Source organism: Lissotriton helveticus, chromosome 6 (assembly GCF_964261635.1).
Source record: "Lissotriton helveticus chromosome 6, aLisHel1.1, whole genome shotgun sequence".
Lineage (NCBI taxonomy): Eukaryota > Metazoa > Chordata > Amphibia > Caudata > Salamandridae > Lissotriton > Lissotriton helveticus.
In genome coordinates, this window is record NC_136067.1 from 241245832 (window position 1) to 241258100 (window position 12269).

The 12269-nt window shown below is 44.7% G+C and overlaps 1 protein-coding gene across 1 annotated transcript in view; it reads right to left on the reverse strand.

The window, feature by feature from the left end:
* TNFRSF21 (TNF receptor superfamily member 21) overlaps window positions 1-12269 on the reverse strand; it is a 257647-nt gene that overhangs the window by 147380 nt on the left and 97998 nt on the right. Inside the window, exon 2 of the mRNA XM_078647690.1 lies at window positions 8627-9248. Within this exon, the coding sequence (XP_078503816.1) occupies window positions 8627-9248 (622 nt within the window). The remainder of the gene's footprint in view (window positions 1-8626; window positions 9249-12269) is intronic.

Genomic DNA, 12269 nt, shown 5'->3' on the forward strand with positions numbered 1-12269 from the left:
GTTTTGGAGGTACATTTTCGGTTATTAGCTCTCCCAACTGGAATTATTTGCTGCATTACTGATGCTGTATGCAAATTTGATTAATGAACTAATTTTTGCTTTCTGTAAAGAGTTTTAGATTTGAATAAACCTTTATGGGTTTGACTTTGAATTTTGTCTGATAAAGTTTTCTTTATTGACAAAGGGCCGCCATCAATTGAGATTCACATGGCCCTGATCCTGTGTCTCAACACTTTAAATGTATTAGTTAAAAGTAGTGGCAACTTCTTGGCAGCAAAGAAGTATTATATGGAGGAGAAAAAGCATAAGACTATTTAGGAACTTCTCTAACCACATCACTGGCAAAGGAAGCATAATCAAATGCACAGAACACAACACACAAGCAATATACAACTCCATCACTGTAACAATTAAATTGGGGCACTTTTTTTTTCTTTTTAATCACAGGGGTCTTCCGGGCCCCTATTTCTAAATTTTACTTTTTCCATTAAAGTAAAGACTTCCAATGTGCGAGTCCATAGAACTATTTTGGGTTCCTCTACAGATTTAAAAAAAACTGGCAGAATAATTATCTTTCCAGCCAGGGTGGCCCACTGAATCCAAAGATTTTTTTTGTCAAAGCGGAGCTCAGGTCTGTAACTAAAAAGATCCTGATGTTTAACATCAGGCAACATGAATTCATAAATATCACAATTTATGTGAGATGGAGCCAATATCACTCTGCATTTCTTACAAAATTAGGTTCTTGAAGACTATGGTTTCATTTAAGTTGCAGATTTTGTACAATTTCCAGTTAATTCTTCGCTGCATGGCAATTACATGCAGATCAAAGCAGAGTTTAGTCTTTGGAAAAGTTTTGCTCTAAAATGTGCAACCTTCTATTCTCGAGGCCTTTGAAGTTGCGTCGGAAAGCAGCATCATTTGTTATGTTATGTTATGTTAATGGTATTTGTAATGCGCGCAGCTGCTCCAGCTAAGGAGCGTCCCGGCGCCCGACAAGGAAGCCACACAACATAACCAAGGAACAGAATTATTTAAAGATTCGAGTATTAACAGGGCTAAGGAAACAAGAGAGTCTTGGCGGCCTTGCGAAAGGAAAGCAGGTCGGCAAGGGTCCGGATTTCGCGAGGCAATGCGTTCCACAGAGCTACTGCCCGCACCTTGAAGGACCGTCCCCCAGCTCGGCTACGTTTAAAACGTGGAACTGCTGCCAGTTCATGATCCAAGGAGCGGAGGGAGCGGCCTGGGATATAGGGGCACAAAAGATTATGCAGTATAGGAGCAGAAGGGCCTTTTAAGATCTTAAAGGCCAGACAAAGCACCTTAAAGTGAATCCGCTGCCTGACCGGCAGCCAGTGGAGAGCACACAAGGAGCGAGAGACCGAGCAGAACCTAGGTAGACCTACAACTGCTCTGGCTGCTGCGTTTTGCACTCGCTGGAGACGAGTCAGCTCGGCCTGATTTAACCCTATGAAAAGGGAGCTGGCATAGTCTAGTCGAGCCAGTACCGTCGCCTGAACCACAAGTTGGCGGGTTGCGGCATCAAAATATTTGAGTGCAGGTCTCAAGTTACGCAGGATGCCAAAGCAGGAGGCTGCCGTCCTTTTGGTATGACCAACAAAGCTGAGTGAGGGGTCCAGCCACACCCCGAGATTTTTAATCTCCGAAACCGGAGTGGGGGTGGGACCCAACTCAGAGGGCCACCAGGTATTTATTTTATTGTTTAACTTCATGATGCACAGGTGGGCACTATCCCTACCAACTCCTCAGCAGATATATTATTTAGTGAAGTGCGTTTTTGTCCAAACAGAAGAACTCCCAGGAAGAAAGATCTTTAGCAATTCCTTCTGTACTGTAGAAGACAGGGCTTCCCTGGCTGATTTTCTACACACAATGACAACTGGTAGTCATATTCCGTAAGATTATTTCAAAGATATATAGATTTCAGTGTAAGATGGTTACTTCTCTTCTTTTGTAGTAATCCGCTATTGGTTTGGTTCACATCTGAGCCACAGCATGGTATTGATAGTCAAAAATTGGTTTACCCTGACCCCAAAGGAAATCTTTTAGAATGGTTTCAATTGGCTGTAGTACATTTGTACTCCAAGTAGACTGATCCTGCTAAATATGTTCAAACTCGTAGGCAAAACAGACTTTATTTAAGCCCAGGATTAAGTAGAGCCAACTTTCTGTTGCTATATGAAGAAACCTCAAGGCTTTGTCAACATTTTAAATTGCAAATATTGGACCCAAACCTAAGAATTCGGATGTCTAAATATTTGGTTTGATTTGGATCTTTAATCAAAATCACACAAAATATCCTCTGCATAACAGCAACACTTCACTTTTACCCCCAGTTGATCTTGTGACCACTAGGGGGAAGATATTGACACAAGCAGCTTAATAAATAAGGAACACAAGTTATGATATTTTAAGATGGCAATGTATGGTCTATAATGTCTTGCAGTCCGTGTCACCCACGTGATTCTATGTGCAGAAAAAACGTGTCACGGGGCATTCACTAAAAGATCCAATTAGACCTTTAAATAGCAAAAATATAAGAGAGAAGCCCGATTTAAATCCTCTGAAAAAGCAGAATTTGTGTTGCTGTTCTCACTGATTCATGTATGCTTTCATTGTGCACGTGATTATTTGTCACCATGGTTTTTATTTTACCCCCAATGTACTGTATCTTTTTCTTTTCGGTCCTAATAATCGGATGGGATTCCAAATAAATGTACTTTATTCTTTGCATGGAGGTGATCCTCCAACTTACTCCTTTTATCAAACTATATCGTTTTGTGAACACTTGTTTTATCAGGCAAAGTCCTGGGAGGTTTTTGGTTTTGCTTACACTGGCTCCATCCATACGGTAGGCAAATAAACCAGTTTTCCATTTACAATGGAATCCGGGCTTTGAATGCAGGAACAGCGTCTGTCATGGCTTGTACAACAACAAATGGCAGGTGCTCGAATCTGGGAGCACACTGCTAACCTCTCCGCCGTATCGCCCCACTGCATCATGGTCTGTGCAGTTCGAGTATTATCAAGAACAGTTCGAAGTTTCATAGTATTTCACCTCAATCGGTGCAAGTAAATACTTGTATTGCGATCATCTCTAGACACGAGCCTAGCTCGTGTTTCGGGATTGATTCCCTCATCAGTAGAGATCATTCAGGGGTTGCAGAGCAGGCCGCCAAACACCCGTCACTGGCCTCGTTGCCCCTCCGGCACGCAGGTGCGTCTCCAGGAAGCTCGTCAGCTTAAATGGCTACCGGGAGCCATCAAAAGGGAATTCGAATCTGGGAGCACACTGCTAACCTCTCCGCCGTATCGCCCCACTGCATCATGGTCTGTGCAGTTCGAGTATTATCAAGAAAAGTTCAAAGTTTCATAGTATTTCACCTCAATCGGTGCAAGTAAATACTTGTATTGCGATCATCTCTAGACACGAGCCTAGCTCGTGTTTCGGGATTGATTCCCTCATCAGTAGAGATCATTCAGGGGTTGCAGAGCAGGCCGCCAAACACCCGTCACGGGCCTCGTTGCCCCTCCGGCACGCAGGTGCGTCTCCAGGAAGCTCGTCAGCTTAAATGGCTACCGGGAGCCATCAAAAGGGAATTCGAATCTGGGAGCACACTGCTAACCTCTCCGCCGTATCGCCCCACTGCATCATGGTCTGTGCAGTTCGAGTATTATCAAGAACAGTTCAAAGTTCAAAGTTTCATAGTATTTCACCTCAATCGGTGCAAGTAAATACTTGTATTGCGATCATCTCTAGACACGAGCCTAGCTCGTGTTTCGGGATTGATTCCCTCATCAGTAGAGATCATTCAGGGGTTGCAGAGCAGGCCGCCAAACACCCGTCACGGGCCTCGTTGCCCCTCCGGCGATACGGCGGAAGAGGTCAGTGGTGTGCTCCCAACCCCGGAATCCCCTTTTAATGGCTCCCGGTAGCCATAATAGCTGACGAGCTTGTTGGAGATGCACCTGCGCGCCAGAGGGGCAACGAGGCCCGTGACGGGTGTTTGGCAACCTGTTCTGCGACCCCAAAACTATCTCTACTGATGAGGGAATCAATCCCGAAACACGAGCTAGGCTCGTGTCTAGAGATGATCTAAATACAAGTACTTACTTGCACCGATTGATGTGAAATACTTTGAAAATTGAACTTTGAACCGTTCCTGGAAATACTTGAACTGCACAGACCATGATGCAGTGGGGCGATACGGCGGAAGAGGTCAGTGGTGTGCTCCCAACCCCGGAATCCCCTTTTAATGGCTCCCGGTAGCCATAATAGCTGACGAGCTTGTTGGAGATGCACCTGCGCGCCAGAGGGGCAACGAGGCCCGTGACGGGTGTTTGGCAACCTGTTCTGCGACCCCGAAACTATCTCTACTGATGAGGGAATCAATCCCGAAACACAAGCTAGGCTCGTGTCTAGAGATGATCTAAATACAAGTACTTACTTGCACCGATTGAGGTGAAATACTTTGAAAATTGAACTTTGAACCGTTCCTGGAAATACTTGAACTGCACAGACCATGATGCAGTGGGGCGATACGGCAGAAGAGGTCAGTGGTGTGCTCCCAACCCCGGAATCCCCTTTTAATGGCTCCCGGTAGCCATAATAGCTGACGAGCTTGTTGGAGATGCACCTGCGCGCCAGAGGGGCAACGAGGCCCGTGACGGGTGTTTGGCAACCTGTTCTGCGACCCCGAAACTATCTCTACTGATGAGGGAATCAATCCCGAAACACGAGCTAGGCTCGTGTCTAGAGATGATCTAAATACATGTACTTACTTGCACCGATTGAGGTGAAATACTTTGAAAATTGAACTTTGAACCGTTCCTGGAAATACTTGAACTGCACAGACCATGATGCAGTGGGGCGATACGGCGGAAGAGGTCAGTGGTGTGCTCCCAACCCCGGAATCCCCTTTTAATGGCTCCCGGTAGCCATAATAGCTGACGAGCTTGTTGGAGATGCACCTGCGCGCCAGAGGGGCAACGAGGCCCGTGACGGGTGTTTGGCAACCTGTTCTGCGACCCCGAAACTATCTCTACTGATGAGGGAATCAATCCCGAAACACAAGCTAGACTCGTGTCTAGAGATGATCTAAATACAAGTACTTACTTGCACCGATTGAGGTGAAATACTTTGAAAATTGAACTTTGAACCGTTCCTGGAAATACTTGAACTGCACAAACCATGATGCAGTGGGGCGATACGGCGGAAGAGGTCAGTGGTGTGCTCCCAACCCCGGAATCCCCTCAACAAATGGCAGGTGTGTTTGCGCAGCACATTTAAAAGTACTGACATGGTGGCATCAAGAACAGGGCCTCTCAAGGGAGTACCTCAGTTGTCTGTAAATTCTTTTAATATTTAGATACCTAGCCAAACCGGTCAGTAACCTGGACCACCTAAAGGCATTAGAGACAGGTCTTCGGTAGCTTGTGTTCACCTTCAGAGCGGACCTGGCCTGGCTGATTTGCAAATGGCTGGTTCCTGTCGGAGATGGCATTGTGGGCCTAGATAGCAGCTCAGAGTAATTACCAGTGGCTGAGATGACCTCACGCATTCCACCAATCACACTTTACATGAGTCCGAAGCTCATTGTCTCTTATGACTATAGCTGCAACTTGCTGTCAATTTCTCCGAAATGAACTCAGACAAAGAGCCCTCTCGCAGGGCCCGTGGGAGACTGCAGCGCCACCCCCACGAGGAGCAATGCACCATGATGAAGCATGACACCCGCATGGGTGTGTGAGGGCACTTTTTCCAAAAGGAGGAATTCCCCCGCCTTTATAATGTCTCACTTCCAATCTACTCTATGAGATAGTCTCTCTCACCAGTCCTTCTAGCGACCAAATAGGCCAGCTTGTCTTTCTTCAGGAACAGTCATTCCTCTGTGTTCACTGTGCCATAGGACTCTAGCTACACCCTTCTGACAAGGCTTATACAGGCTCAAGTCAGTCTAGGGTTGCTGGTGTTCCCACTCAGAAAAAACTGGACTGGAAGAGAGCTGGCCTGGCATATGTCTGATGAGGCATAGTGGGTAAAAATCAATGGATTGTATTGTTGCCCAGATTAATTACCAGTTGTCAATTTAACATTTTATTAATCCAAACTTTTCTTTTTGCTGTCCTCAGGCAGTCGGACAGGAGCACAGTAGCAGGGTTGTGTTAGGATGCAGACAGTAGCAGGGGTGTGTTAGAATGCCGACAGGAGCACAGTAGCAGGGGCGTGTTAGGATGCCGACAGGAGCACAGTAGCAGGGGTGTGTTAGGATACCGACAGGAGCACAGTAGCAGGGGTGTGTTAGGATGCCGGCAGGAGCACAGTAGCAGGGGTGTGTTAGGATGCCGGCAGGAGCACAGTAGCGTGTTAGGATGCCGACAGGTGCACCGTAGCACAGGTGTGTTAGGATGCTGACAGGAGCACAACAGCAGGGGTGTGTTAGGATACCGACAGGAGCACAGTAGCAGGGGCGTGTTAGGATGCCGACAGGAGCACAGTAGCAGGGGCGTGTTAGGATGCCGACAGGAGCACAGTAGCGTGTTAGGATGCAGACAGGTGCACCGTAGCACAGGTGTGTTAGAATGCTGACAGGAGCACCACAGCAGGGGTGTGTTAGGATGCCGACAGGAGCACAGTAGCAGGGGCGTGTTAGGATGCCGACAGGAGCACAGTAGCAGGGGCGTGTTAGGATGCCGACAGGAGCACAGTAGCAGGGGTGTGTTAGGATGCGTTTAGGAGCCCAGTAGCAGCAGGCATGTTCGGAGGCGGGGCAGGATCACAGTTTTGGAAGGCCATTAGCAACACACTGGCAGTAGGTGTGTTGGCAGGTGGACAGGTCGACAGGAGCATAGCGGCAGCAGGTGTGTTGGCAGGTGGTGAGGAGTGCGGTAGGTGTGTCTGGAGGCGCAGCACAATTTTGGGAGGCCAATAGCAGCAAAATGATAGGAGGTGTTTGAAGTTGAACCGGAGCAGTGTAGCACAAGCGTATTATGAGGCAGGGGCTGAACATAGCTTACAATAAAGTTATTTTGATGCTGTACAAAAAATATTCTAGTCTCCTCCAGTACCAGGATGCACATCCCATGATCCTAAAGTAAGTGTGACAGCACATAACTGTCTATATGGTTACATAGAATATGCTTTCTTACACTGAACTCGTTATTAGTGGAATGCAGACTTAAACGGGCACGTAACGGGAAACATCCTTTACGACGCAACTTTTACCACGCAGTGCCTTTACAACGCAGGATTTACAACGCAAGTCATTACAACGAATTGCACTGGGGGGCGCTCTAGGATAGGTAATAGTTTAATTTACTATCCAACACCTTCCCTACTATCCACGGGGATTGGAGTTGGAATAGTAAATTAAACTATTCACTATCCAGTACCCCTCAACGCAAGTCGTTGTAACGACTTGCGTTGTAAATCCTGCGTTGTAAAGGCATGCGTAGTAAAAGCATGCGCTGTAACAACGTACATCCGCACGTAACAAGATAGAATGCAATAGTTAGTCAGTTACTAAAAACCGAGACTCAACTGACAGATAATTAATGAACCAATATATTCGCAGTAATAACAGACGCTCTACTTCGAAATTAACCACACGCCCTGCACGCCATGCACAGAATCCAGTATAATTCACACTGGCCACGTATGCACATTCTTAGAAGAACACTAATCCTCTTATGAGCTTGTATTACAAAGAAATGTTGATGGTGCGATGGTTCCGTAGAATTTCAATTCCACAAAGCCAAAAAAACTTGACCCAAGTAAAACATCCGACTTTAAAAAACGACAAAAAAGTGAAATCACATTTTACCCTATAAAAAAGTAAGGTTTTTAAGTAGGGAATCTTTTTTTATTAACTGATTAAAAAGCATATTAAAGTGCTTCCTAGATTAAATGTAGGACATGGGGAGGGGTTATCAATTTAAAAACAAGTGAATTAAATGAAATTGGTTTCACGGACATGATTTTGTGAAAACATGAATACAAGTAAGCACAAACAGACTATGGTCCGTCAACCTTACAAAGTCGAAATAAATAAGTTAGAGAGTCAAAGTTTTAGCACTTAGAGTTGAAATTGTAGAGCTCAAAGTTTACATAGCTCATTTTCGGACCTTAAATACATGTTTACATTCATCTTTAGCACAAGGTAATGGAAGCGGTCAACAGTTTTGATGTCGGGATTACGTCTATGTCAACTAGCTGCCGCATAAATGTGCGATATGCTCAATTAATTTACTGTAAAACATGTTCCATCAAACAGCGCATTTTAACAATGTTCAACTCAAAACAATAAAATATGATAAAACCAGTGCTTAGTTTGAGCCGTTTGTTTCCGGTGCTCGACACCAACGCTAAATTGTCAACACCGGCCCATATGATAGTCTGCCCCATGGTGGTGCGGCCTTCCTAATTTAGAGAGTGGTGCAAGCTGTAGTGGCCTCCCGACTGTCCCTGACACTTTTTTTTAATACAAATTAAGCACTGGATAAAACTAGCCTTCCTGTTCATATAATACTGTTTTAACTGTATATATTTGATTAAGATTAAATCTAAACCCTCAGTTGAGGACATCACTGTCTGTTCAGAACTTACTTTTTGTAGGGTTGGTTGGAGGTGACACATCGCTGCTTACGCCGCTGGAATTTGTTGACAAAGGGCCGCAGATGTTGTCTCTTTCCTTAGTTCCAGGCTCTATGATGACTAGTCCTTGTTCCACACAGTTAGTGTGGTTCTTGCACCTCAGGACACTAGAAGGCACATCTGAGAAGGTACCAGGGGCACATAATCTACAGCGGACATCTTCACTCTCGCTACCTTTGCGCCTCACACCAGATCCAACGGGGCACACTGAATGACCTACACAGGTCTCATTGAACAGAAATGAACCTGGTGGGCAGGAGCACTCCCGGTCAGACAAGGCCGTGCAGGCGGTACGTTCTACCAGCGGTAGTGTGCAAGACCTACAGGCGTGGCATCTCTCTATACCGGTTTCATGTTTTGTGAATGTGCCTTCTGGACAAGAGCTGCATTCCCGCAGGTCGGTCGCTGTACAGTGCTTGGACACGTAGGTGCCTGCAGGGCACTTGTCGCATATCACCTCTGTGTGGGACTCTCGGTCAGTGTGGCGGTACTTGCTGAATCGTAAGCTTTTTCCGGCTGTCAAAGAAATCCTTTCATCCTGAGCATGGGTGCTGGTAACCATTACAAGAAATAGCTGTAAAAAGAATAACAGACAGAATCATTCAGAGTATTTCGGGGGAAAAAATAGTTCCATAAAACAAAGCCAGCATAAAAATATGAGAAATCATTAATTTAGCATCCATGTGTGTAACAAATCAAAAAACATTACTCGCTTACAAAACTCCCAGCCAATCAACACATCAAAAATGCCAGCAAACATAATTTCATTTAACAACATTATGTTATGTTAATTGGAGGAAACATAACTGAATGCCAACAAATCTTTTCTATCCTTAAGTGTCTACAACATTTTGCAGCTTGAATCCAAGATGACCATCAAACAATAAGGAAGTAGTAAGTAAAACTGAGTGTCAAGAATAGGCTGGAATAATCAACTTGGAGAAGAAATAGGCAGCAGGTCACAAATCAGCAGCCAGTCTATCAGTAGAAGTTAATCTCCTTCTCGCCAGTCATAAGTTCTACAGCAGGAAGAAAGAAGTAGACAAACAGAAAGAGAATGTGCACCATAACAGAGGAACCGGTTAGAGTTTATGAGTAATCTACATTGGCCACTCGACAAAAGAGCATCAGGGTAGAGACGGTGAGGTGCAATCTCTTCCGGTGAGACGAGACTTATTCCTAGACTGTGGCCCCACGTCTTGCCACCCTTTGTAGGTTTTCATTAAGGTTTCCTGTGGCTACACTGATGGAGTGATCACTTTGAAGGAGTTTGCTGCGTAGGATCTTGTGGGGCACCTATCATATATCTACCCTTCATGTGCTTTATAGTTAGCATGTCAGGTCCTAATATCCACGTCTGCCTAAAAGTCACCCCCAAGTCAGTATGTTTGGAAAAGGAAAAATTGAGTCCTATTAAAAGACCAAGGTTACAGGGGCATTCTGGGCACATGCCATTGTCCCTTATACGATTGTTCTATAATTCCTGGGCTTCTAAAGCTGAGAAGAAAAAGCAAAAAATAAAGGGTCCTTGCGAGGATTGTGAATACATGCTCTTGACATCTTCGAGGAAGGTACAACAGTTCCCAGTCCACACTATCTGACTACTTTCTAGTTTTCACAGAACCGCCAAGGCTACCCTCTTACTTTTACAAAAGCTTATATCCACATCCCTCTTTGGTATGTGCTGCCTGTTCTAGATTTAAATCTGTAGCATTTAACATTTGTACAATTTTATAGTTGCCACTACAGCTGAACACTTGTTGATGCTCCCTGGCAATCTCTCGTTGACCAGGTAAGCTGCCTCAACAAAGGAGAACAGAGGCAGCGGAATAGCCTTAGAGTACTGAATTATAAAGACAAACAGGAGTGTTTTAGAATCTGCAATACCCCCTTTGATTTTTTTGTATGCAATACACTACAAATACATATGGTTGACTGTTTTAAGGTAACTCAATGACATAAAAGCATAAGGATGCCTTTTAATTTATTTTCCGATAAAAGTTAAAAATCTCATCAAAGGAAAAGCCTGGGCCAAATTTTCTTATCCACTGGAATTCTTCTGGGGAACACGTCCAGCCATTCTTCAGTTTCTCTCTTCTCCAACAGGAGAAGTGCAAACCTATCTCAACACCACATCAAAGAGCTGTCCTACCCCCAATGAATAAGTCACACCATTCTGCACAATGTTGTGGAGACTTCTCCCAGCTGGACAGTGTTAAAGCTTCCCCTCTGCACCTTACTAAGGCAGTGTCCTTACTGAGTTGTATTCCTTAACAAATTACCCATTGATAAGTCACTAAGTTTGTCATGCTCTTTCGAGTCTTCTAAAAACCAAAGGCAGGAGGGACATTCCCATGGGACATACACCACTATACGTAGCAAGTACAAATTTTTGACCCATTGCTTTATTCTTTGCAGCTAATTCTTCTGATAGAGTCTCAGACGGATGTTTCTCTAAATACATCATTTTGAATTGACAACCTTATTAAAATCGTCTTCTTAGGGAGGTAGGTACGTGCAAAATCTCCTGGTCGTATACGGTATCCACCATTGCTAAACTCTTAGCTGGTACAAGAAAGAAGTCTTCTGCAGCCCCCATTGGTTTTTGCTTCATGGGCTCTTTCACTAATGCTACCTCAAAATATACCTTCTAGGATGCCTCAAGTTGCCCCGTAGGCTGATATCTCCTCGCTAGGATAGGTGGGGGCTCACAGAGCAGAAATCACCAACCCTAACTGTTACACCTTCATACTGCAGAATACTCGCGTCAGGCTGTGTACCAACTACACAGTTCCACAGTCTCGCTCTTCTGCCGCAGCTGGGTTCAGCTGTCAGCCTTCTGTAGCTACAAACGTGTTTCCATCATATATTTAGGTGCCTCAATAAACGTTACAGCTTCTATCATAGTTAAAATGTAATATTAGAAGCGTTATATATAAGAAACCCAACATAATATTTACATCCCACTCTCCCCTTCACCATCTCTCACTTAAAAGCTAGTGTGCAATAATTTGTTGATGTCTGAAGCCCTTACTTCACCTGACCTCAATCTGTCATTGGAATATCAGTCGCTGTTGTCTACATTAATCAAAAAGGTGAAAGGCCTTCCGCCTTGACAGACATGCAAGTTCTCTGTTTTCGTGTTTTATATAGTTCAGAGCTACAGCTAGTTTATAGAAGGCATCCCTACCTCTAAGTGGTATGTGAGATATTCCATTGCCATGCTTACCAGATTCGGTAAATACTACATAGTCAGTGTGGTGGGTATTTCCTCTTTCCCGATACTCACCATTACCATTTTCAGCACCACCATTAAGATCACAGCTCATTTGCCGCCTGTCACAATGTCTAGCGAGTCTTGGTCATGTCCATGATAATTGTCAGTACTGTGTCTGGGATCCGGAACCCTTCTATTTTTTTTTACACCTTCAAGAACGTCTCTCCAATAATATGCCTCATGTGGGCACAAGCACAAAGATTGTACTGAGTTGACTCTGCCCACAACCCATGCAACAGTGTGGTACGTTGTCCCTGGAACCATATAGCTCAATTTATCTGGAGTCCGGTACCAGGCAGTCATCCATTTTATGGAGTA